At 35.3% G+C, this 10,626-nt stretch overlaps 1 protein-coding gene across 1 annotated transcript; it reads left to right on the top strand.

The window, feature by feature from the left end:
- The first annotated feature begins 208 nt into the window (after positions 1-208).
- Positions 209-5,461, top strand: LOC110467145 (scavenger receptor cysteine-rich type 1 protein M130-like). Its single transcript, XM_021524089.1, has 5 exons — positions 209-227; positions 258-477; positions 1,785-1,957; positions 3,529-3,664; positions 4,603-5,461. The coding sequence occupies exons 2-5, from the start codon at positions 464-466 to the stop codon at positions 4,904-4,906; spliced, it is 627 nt and encodes a 208-aa protein (XP_021379764.1). The 5' UTR covers positions 209-227; positions 258-463; the 3' UTR covers positions 4,907-5,461.
- The last annotated feature ends 5,165 nt before the right edge of the window (positions 5,462-10,626 follow it).

Raw genomic sequence — 10,626 nt, 5'->3', positions numbered from 1 at the left:
AACTGTCACAACTCCACCCTTAACCACAATTTCTACTTCAAATGAACCAATAACTACTACTACAAGTGAGACAACAACTACAACGGTAATTGAACCAACGACTACAACTACAACTGAACCAACAACTACTACTACAACTGAACCAACAACTATTACTACAACTGAACCAACAACTACAACTACAACTGAACCAACAACTACTACTACAACTGAACCAACAACTACAACTACAAATGAGCCAACAACCCCTTCTACAACTGAACCAACAACTACATCCACAACTCTACCAACAACCACTACCACTACGTCTCCATCTACAACCACCACAGCGATACCTCCCACTGTCCGCCTGGTGAATGGATTCTCCGTCTCTTCTGGTCGCGTGGAGTTGATTCATAATGACACTTGGGGCACAGTTTGTGATGACGGTTGGGATAACAATGACGCCAAAGTGGTGTGCAGGATGCTGGGATACAGGTAAGCATTGATTCCTATCATAAACTTTGTTATGCGATAATCATTGATTTCACAGTGGTTCGTATGGTATGACAGGATATATAATCACTGATTCTTATTTATAATGCAGTCTATTGTAATTCTTTTATCAGAATGTATATTACCACATGTCTATGTATTTTCTTTTAAAATGGAAATTGTCGTAATGTTTAAATGATCGTGTTTTTCCTGTGGTATAAAGTATCACAAATATATCCATGTATATATGTACGAAGATTATAAATATATTTATCATATACTATTCTGTGATGCGAGTTGTTTTGCATGTGTGATACTGCTAGTTGTGCATATGCCATATCCCGGACAATCTATATCTGCACGGCATCTGCCATATCCGTTTAATTTCAGGCTTAACACTTTTCAGAGGAATAACATCTTAATCTGGTATTGTAATTACTGCATATCTGTCTGCTATTCTGTTAATGCTGTTTAAGGTATAATGTTATTGTAATTGCGCTCACGAAATACAATTTTCTGTCCGTTTTATGTGTTATGGCTTATATGTTTGATGTTATAAAGCAGTATTTTATAAAAAGGTTACAATATGCCCATTTCAAAAGCCTGCTCCGTATCAGCTCGTGACTCCAATATTAGCCCAAGGGGGCCGGAGGCCTGAGGGCTGATATTGGAGTCTCGGGCTAATACGATGTAAAGTATGGAAACCCTCATACGATAACTTCTAAAGAATATATATCTTTCAGAATTATTGCCGACGTGAAGTTTTAATTCCTCGAACAGTTTAAACATTCAAAATACAAACATTTCCGTGTGTTATAATTCATACTTTAACAGTAAGAAGGGATGTACAAACATACATTAAGTACTCGACCTACCCACTACACATTTTCCCCAAAACAATCTCGCTCCGATTGCATAGCTTTTCCGATCTAAAGTGTTCTCCATTTAGTGGTATTGTGGCGGTTTCCCATTAATGTATATTATAAAAACTTCTATTTATAATAATGTAAAACTTTTTCATTCTTATTTTTGACAAATTCATAAATATTGTAATGTGCGTAAATGAATTGTAAAAAATTGATATGAAGCATACTATTGACCCATAGAAATAAAAAAATATATAAATTAAATAAATAAAAAGTTGCCAACCGACCTTCCCTATTGTTCAGGCATGTTGCCTGAAACAAATATAGCATTTGTTTGGCCTTATCAACACTTAGAGCTCATAGTGCGAATAATAACACGTAAACTTATGCCAAAAAGTCACAAAGTGTCATAAAAGAATATGTTGCTTTTTGGTTTATTGATAGTGACGGTACTGCCATCAGATATGCTGTATTTGGAGAAGGGAGCGGTACGATATGGATGTCTGACGTCAACTGTATAGGAACCGAGTCGGACATAAGAAATTGTTACTTCAGCGGATGGGGAGCTCCATGTAACCATAGCCAGGACGCAGGAGTCATCTGTTTTGACAACACTGGTAGGTGAACATCTGTATATTTGCACTAGATCTACTAGAGAGTAGACAATGATGTGTTTATTCTTAAGGATACCTCTCCCACTGCACTGCCATTTTCCCTATAAACAGTAACCTCCTCGTCACTTCCCTTCGGATGTAACCGAGCACAGTTAGGCCATCCCACTTCCGTTGACCTGGTACATTTAGCCCAATCGGTTACAGAGATAGTAAAAAAGAGTTCAAGGTTCGAATCCAGGTATAGCCCCGCTAGCATTTTTACAGTCAAAACACCATTGTTGGTTATATTTTGATTATTTCATCTATATTATTTTTCATAAATGTCTCGAAAGGTGTAGTTTTCTTTTCAGAAGAAAATCATCGTGGTTTTGGTCAAGCAGGAATAGTCGATTTCCGCTGCATAGTTACAATATTTGGCAGTGGTACGGGGTCCTTAAGTAGCAATGATAAGTCCTAAATGAACGAAAACGCCTGATGGCGCAGTGGAATGTTTGTATATTTCGCTTTCTGCATCTACTTAAAAAAAAAAAAAATAAGTGTTTTCTGACTTCGTGCTTCTTGCGATTATGTCCCTAAAACATATCGTGGTTCTGATAGTATCATAAACCATTCATTCATCTTTTCAACAAATGAAGAAACTGGTACATGTACGTTGAAGTATGTTAAGTATACTCAAACCAAAGAAATATGTTTATTGGTGGTCTATTTGGGGGATACAGATTGGGTTGATCTTTAGGCATAGCATGCTGTTACCTGTAGTGGTCTTTTAAAAAATAATTCGATCTTTTTATGTCATCAAATGAAGAACTTAGTACTTGGAAATATTTGAAGTACACCCAAAATGTAGAAAAACTGGTTATTTCTTGTCTATTGGGAATGGATTGGGTTAATCTTGAGACATGTTCATTAAAGAACTTGGTGCATTATGGGTTATTTTTGGTCTCATAAAAAGGGAAAATTTCAATTTGAATTTATATACCATTTTCTATTATAAATATATTGGTTAATTGGGGCTATCTTCCTTGGTGCAGATTTGTTTTCCAATGCGCAGGCGTAGATGCCATACCATAGCAACAAAATTGCGTTGCTAAGCAGAAATAGCCAAAATATGGTGTTTTTGGACAGTAAACATGCAGAAATGAAAGCCTCCACATGTGCCAAACAAAATCTCCTTTCTACAAATGAACACTGGTATGACAATGTTTAAGCATGTCAAATAGTGTTTTGTTCGGTGAATGCGCAGACTTTCAAAAATTGAAAAGTGTTATGTTAATTTCCTTCCAAATGGCGAATTTGGAATTATTATGAAAATGCAGTTTAATGGCTCTCTTCGTTATGCCATATCTCCTAAACCAGTTATCGAATGAATTTGAAACTTCATATTTGCGTTCTTCATTTATTCCAGATAACGTATATAACAACAACCTATAAATCCTCGATGAGGCCGGAAATGACCCTTGACGCCCCTTGTCCTTTCTCATGATCCGTTCGATTCATCACCTCGTTAAATCAACCAGACATGTAACAAGATAAATATATGATAATGGATATGTGTTCGATTTCTACTGTTATAGGTACAAGCGACTTTGACGTCCGTCTGGGGGAGTCTGACCGCGTTGAAGTCTACTACAATGGTCAGTGGGGTTATATTGGCGGCTGGTCCTGGGACGACGATGATGCCAACGTAATATGTGTTATGCTAAACCACAAGTACGTTATGACATTACTCTGGAAATTTTGGTTTCGAAAGAGAGAGAAAGGGCGAGAGAGAGAACGACGAGAGATAAAAAAATGACTGAAGTAACGAAACCTTAGAATCAATGAAAAGTTAATTAATTATTTCTTAATGCAAGTTACTACTTGATAAACTTCGGCTATAATTTATGTGATAGTTACCTCTCTTGATAAATGATCAACGTATTATAAATTATTGAATCCCGCTATTTGTCAAATGAGCCATCAGCCTATTAACATGTAAAAGCAACCGTTCAATTTTTACTGGTTTCTTAATAAGGAACTCTTTTAACACTGTTCCTGAGGTTAATGTTCAAGTAATGCAGATTTCATCCTCAAAACTGCACGGGTTACGATCACTTACACTCTCTGCACCCCTGGTATATGTCATAGCAAATTTGAAGGCACCTGGCTCGCTATTTGAGTGGTCTCGGGGAAAGGAACCTGACCAATCGCTTGTTTGATACCTGTCCTTTAAAGATAACAGAGACGCGACGCCCGGCTTCAAAGGAAGTCAATTTTACCGTTACGAGACCAAGAGTACATCAAAGGACCAGACTAGTCTTCTCGTCTCATTCCGTTTAACTTGGTCATATTCAAGGGGTACAGAGAGCGAAAGTGAGCGTTAACACTGGTGCATCAATGATGTGCCGATTTTACCCTCAAATGTTATTTGGGTTCAGGAAATCGGTTGTGATTATTCTGAGGCTCGATTTCACTCTATTGGTCTTGACATCAAAAATAAGATATGGTTGATGAAATGTACCGTTAGGTGATATCTTATAAACAAACATCCTGTTTCAGATGTTGATTATGAAATTATTCAAAAAAAAATCCTTTATCAATCAATTTTATTTCTTTATTTCAAATAAGTTAAAATATATTGCGAATACAGTCATCTTTTCTTTTTTAAGTTCCGGGACGGCTCTTACAATTGACCACTTCCACGGTAAAAACAACCGTATACAGCCGACCTGGATGGACAATGTCCAGTGCGTGGGAACGGAGACCTCGATTCTGAATTGTCAGTTTGACGGATGGGGCGTGATTGTATCAGGATATAACGATACGTACCAGAATTCGGCGGCAGTCACGTGCTCTGACGAACCTGATCTTGATTCTGGAGCTACAAGTCCGCAGTTAAGCCCTATTTTGGCCATACTAATCCTCGGATATTTCGTTCTGTTTCTCTGTTGTCCTTCAGCAATACTTGTGTGACGTTATGACGAAGACTGGCGCTGTTTCCCGTCAATAAGTATTGAAGGATCCTGGGATCAATGTTAAAAACTGTAACTTAGTCTAGGAAACTATCTTTTCCGCCGTGATTATAGCTTTTATAAACCATTCAAGAAGCGAAACCATACCTTTCGGGACCTTTATGAGAAATTGTAAACAGTTACGGTGATTTGACTGTTAATATTCGTCGTGGGTAGACTGGGATTCCAAATCCGTGACTTCAGATTGTTACACCGTCACCCTAACCGATTGAGCTACCTAGTTAAGGACGTTATCTGGCCGAACTGTGTTAAAGTTATATCCAAACGAACGTTAACAGGAGGTCACTGCATCAAGGAACAAACAGACCAGTGGAACATCCGGAAACTAAGTACTGCAGTATTAATGTGATTAAGGAAGTCAAATTTAAAAACTGTTATATAAGAAAGTGCTACTATTTTATAAAATTCGTAAGCTGCATTATTCGATATGAAAGTGTTACCGGTATAAATGCAGTCCAACTTCGGTTTGTCGAAGATATTAGATACGAAAACATTTCAAAAAAAAAGGAAGTGCAACCTCGGTTTATTAGAAAAATACCTTTAGCGGTATTCATTTTGTATTAAAGTAAAGAAAAAATGAGCTAAAGTCATAAAGACCAAATCCAAAGTGGTATCACGACATCCGGCTTCAAAAAATAATATATTTGAGTACTGCGAGTTCTACCTCATAAGGCAACATAGTACATATGATTTCTGGTGAATGTTTTTTGTTATATTACAATTTGTGTCATGGAGATGAATCAATATTATATTTTTTGTTACAATATTTTTCATTTTTTATTTTAAATTCCGTGTTCTTCATCAGGTCTAAGAATATGTAATAGAGACGTCGCCTACTGATTTGACTTGTATAATTTACTTTAGTAGAAGAGCAAGCTCACAAAGCTCATTTAACAGACATAGCATACTCTTGTATTCTTAGCTGTTTTTGTACACTCCTCTTTGAGTGAGAGAGCAAGCGTACTGAACTCATCACACAGACATAGCGTACTATTGTATTCTTTGCTGTTTTCGTAAACTCCTCTCTAAGTAAGAGAGCAAGCGCACTTAGCTCATTAAGTAAACAAAGATTATTCTTATGTGCTGTGATGTTTTCGTTCACCTGTATTTGAGTAAGAGAACAAGTGCACTGAGCTCATTAAGCAGACAAAACTTACTCTTATTACTGTGCTGTTTTCGTATTTTCCTCATTTAGTAAGTGTTCAAGCGTACTGAGCAGACACAAATTATTTGTATGTGCTGCTTTTTTTCGTATACATGTACTTCTCTCTGAGAAAACGTGCAAGGAAACTGAATTCTTTAAGCAACCATGTATGTAGCTTAGTCTTTGATGCTCTGATGTTTTCACCTCTTTGAGCAAGAGATCAAGCGCATTTAGCACACTAAGAAGACATAGCTAACTCGTATGTGCTGTGCTGTTTTCACTAAATTAACGCATGTAGCAAACGTACCTTACATTTTTTAACTCGTCTGTTTTCATCTACACACTAAGTGTATAATACAGCCTACTCTAATTTTCTTGGCTGCTTTCTGATATATGTAGACCGCTGGTTGACAAGAGATTATGTCATCTTTGAATATTTTCTCTCCTTTATTGAGGAACAAACATTGGTGGTCTGTGTGAAGAATTAAAAACGTCATATCTACCCGAATTCGGTCCATTCCCGACATTTCCTCTCTTCTGTACGTTTCCATATTTATACAAGATAATATTTTAACAGACTAGGTGACGATTTAAACAGCATTTTATTGCGTTTAATACTATTGTTGTGCGTCTGATGCTGGATACTTACACCTGAATAATTAGAATATTTCTATTGAAACGACTTTGGCAAATTTGGCCATGATCAGCTTAAAGACTCACTCACTAAATAACATCGTGACGTAATCTTGAAAGATACTTTCCAGCCGAGGTAGATCACAGATTATTACCTTCATCAAACATTTTAAAATATTTGAAATGATCAGCAGAAAAACTAAAACAGTTTGCAATGTTTGGTGAAAACTGTAATCAAGGTAGTGATACGTGATCATTCTGGTTCGTTTTAACCTGCAAAGTTGTGATTTTACAAGAGAATAAGATATTGTCCTATTAGTTTATCCTTTGTGAAATTGTGATTTTCCGATATCTTGTGGAGCAAATAAAATATTCGTTCTTCATGTCATTTTATTTATTTATTTAGGAGACTCAATATGATTTCTGACAAATATGCTAAGTATATGATATCTTTTTTTATTCGTGAAACTTTTTCGGAATGAAGTCTGCAATTTTATTGTTATCTTGGTGAGCATAGCTGTGATGTTTGGTGAGCATAGCTGTGATAAAAAATATTAAATTGTATGTAAATATACTTGTAAGTATGTATTGAATACATAAATATGATATTTGTATAATTCGTATTTAGATATGTCAGTATTGTTTTCGTGCTTGTTTCGAATGACTATCTAATATTTTTGTAGAACATGATACATTAAGGACATTTTATTTATAAAGTAAAACCTCGTTATACTGCCATCAAATGTCCAGCATAATTATGGTGTTTTATAATGGTTTTGGCCCTATACTAAAGAAAACAATTCAAAGACAAAATGAGAAAAATGAAGTTCCTGAAATATGTTTGCAGTCATAAAGCTGACAAATGAAAACGAGGGCCATTATGTCGATGTTTTGCTGTGTTTACATTCAAACAGAGTTACACTATTTTGCCAAAGATATGTCAACTATAAATGTTTTCATCCTATCGTTGACCTCATCATTATCTTAAAGTTCTTTCGGTAATGTTTGACAAAAAAATTGGCATATTAAGACACCTCTCCTTCTTAAATCAAATACCGTTAAACTTATCTGAAATCTTAAATTTAAATTTCCGCCTTCTCTAATATCTCTAAATTTAGTTGTTACTATTTGCCTTATTGCTATCGTCGTATTTACATTTTCCGTAATTGTTCCCGTCACGTGACCTATATCTAAAAACTATATGTCAGTATATCGTCTTCTTTAGAAGCGCTTCAGGAAATGTTCATGGCTGACGTCACAGTGTGTGTTATATGGTTACAAATATACCATAGTAACAATCATCAAACAATGCAAAATAACTCATGCGATTGTAAAACAGGAGTTAGAAAATCAATACATTTTATAAAATGTAAATATATATACGTTTTGAATTATTTTGAGTGAAAATGTACTTAAACATATTTTTTGCTTGAATTTGTAATAAATGCAATATGTCTGTGATGCAGTTAAACACTATAACTTCTTTGCAGGGAAGCATTGTAAATCCAGCCACCTTACTACTCAGGGAAAGTATCTGGTGTTTAGGACTGTTGGATACGTAGATCCATTTTGTATATCAAACAATGCCAACCATACTTGTTTGATGGTAACACCAGATAAGTGGTGCCTGGTTTAATGACACAAGACTCTATGTTCTAAAATGATTTTCTATCATTAATGTTATATTTCATGATTTATTGCTTGATGGACACATTTAAGTTCTATGAACATATCTATGGTAATTTTGTTTTATCGCACATTTGTATTTTCGTTATATAAATTGCCTCTCGAGCACAATCAATATAATATGATATAATATAGCTGATATTTCTATAACGAGAAATATTATAAGTTCTCCTGTGTTTTTGTTTTGATAAAAATGTTGTACAGCACCAATAATATTTCATCAAATGAGACGATAGAAATAGAATACAAATGTCTGTTGTTACGAAACAAGTTATATTATATTGTTCAATTAACTATAAAGAGAAAAGATAATAAAAGAACGGAGTATATTATCAAAAGGCAATTCAAAGAAAGTAACGCCGGGATAGATAATAATAACTTCCCAATCGACGACATTTTTGAAATTTCATTTTTTTAAATCAATATTTTGTTTTATTGTTGCTAGTTTTACAATACATTGTAAATGCAATACTTGCCTAAATTATTGCGTTCATAGTTTTAGATGAACAAATAGTTAAGACTTATGCAAATAAATTATCAGAGAGGACAAAGTTTCAAGAGTTTTCATTAAGTATTATATCTTTGATTGGGTGAAAATATATTGGTTGATTGTAATAAAGTAAATTGTTATTTCACTGTGCCGTGGTCTTTGTTGAATCATATAGTTGTTCAGTTGTTTTGATTACGTATGTTCACTCTACAGGGTTTAAATCTTAACAGCCTTTCATCCGACTACACATGTACACTTGCGTCGAGTATCAAATCAAACAAAAAAAAAGCTATAAAAATTGGGCCAGCATTAATGAAACATGTTCAAGTTTAGTTTCTGTACATAAGTCCAATTTCTTGTTCCGGTGAAAAAATTAATCAAAACTCGCATTTTTTCAAAGATTTGGAAGAATGTTTGAGATATGTCAAGCGGATCATTGTTTGCAATGTCTAGACCTGACCTTTTGACCTTGTTACATGGTAAGCACACAAATCATGAGTAAGCATGAGAATGATGTCATGAATCTTACTTTCATGCTTGCTGAAAACGACAGTCAATCTTTAGCCTACATGCAGTAGTAATAACCGCCATTATTTGCACAAATGCAGAATCAATGACGGCCAATTATTGTGCAGACAATGACAGCAGTACTTGCAGTGGCAAACGAGCGTCATATGCATATGTATTGTCCCAAATACAGAGGCAATTACAACCATTATTGACACAGACATAGATGCATTAATCCAGCTTTTTAACAAAAGCTGTGACACGAAATATCTTTATTGACAAAATGAAGTGATAATCAGTCATCATTGCCACAAATGTTAGTGACAGTGATATCAGTCCTCCAATGAATATCTGGTAGGCCTCACTATTTCTGTGATCTTCCTCCGCTTGTCCAATGAACCATCCCAACGAGATTGTAGGTGGTTGTCATGGCATAAAAGATTTAAAAAATAAACATGATGTCCGTAGTCCTGAACATCCTCGATACTCCAGAAGGGCGTACGTGAGCGAAATCCCTGGAGTATCGAGGATGTCAGGACTAGGGAAATCATGTGGGGGTTTTAATTTGCTATATATCATAGCAAAATCAAAGGCTCAGTGTGCGCCACTTTTTGGATGAGACAAGTATCAGCCTAGCAAATTGGGCAGGTTATTTTGACCTTAGACCAATCAAAGAGCTAGCCGCGTGCCTAAAACTTTGCTATGACATATTCCAGGGGTGTAGAGAGCAAAAGTGAGCGTAACCCTTGGAGTATTGAGGAAGAGTCATACATGTTACATTGTATTTTTTTCCCGTTTCTGTTACGACGTAAATCTATTAATTAAGTGTTATCATAAGTCTTTATCACATCTAGGGGTGTAGAATAGCGAAATTATAACAGAGGGGATTTCAAATACGGTAAAACCTGACACTTGCGAGAGGTTTTACACATATTTGAAAACACTAAGGATGATGTTTCCTTTTTCTAACCCCTAAGGTCTAAAAAAAAGGATGTACCCTTTATTTCAAACCCACAATTAGCCCAGAATCCATGAAAATGCGTTTTAACTTGCAACTTTTTGACAATATAAACTTTGCTCTCGAGCTTTTTACATAAAAATAACAAGCTGGTGACCAAGATATAAACTGTATAGCAAAAGACATCGTCCGAAATTCAATCACACTAACATCCAAAACATGTATGTTTTAACTATAGAAATC

This window comes from Mizuhopecten yessoensis, unplaced genomic scaffold (assembly GCF_002113885.1).
Source record: "Mizuhopecten yessoensis strain PY_sf001 unplaced genomic scaffold, ASM211388v2 scaffold11161, whole genome shotgun sequence".
Classification (NCBI taxonomy): Eukaryota; Metazoa; Mollusca; class Bivalvia; order Pectinida; family Pectinidae; genus Mizuhopecten; species Mizuhopecten yessoensis.
The sequence above is the reverse complement of the archived record's forward strand: the minus strand, read 5'-3'. Positions and strand labels throughout refer to the sequence as shown.

What these genes read in the sequence shown, in the direction of transcription:
- LOC110467145 (XM_021524089.1), top strand. An exon ending in CATCTGTTTTGACAACACTG is followed by an intron (nt 1,958 to 3,528) that starts GTAGGTGAACAT and finishes CTACTGTTATAG; the next exon opens with GTACAAGCGACTTTGACGTC. An exon ending in TGTGTTATGCTAAACCACAA is followed by an intron (nt 3,665 to 4,602) that starts GTACGTTATGAC and finishes TTCTTTTTTAAG; the next exon opens with TTCCGGGACGGCTCTTACAA.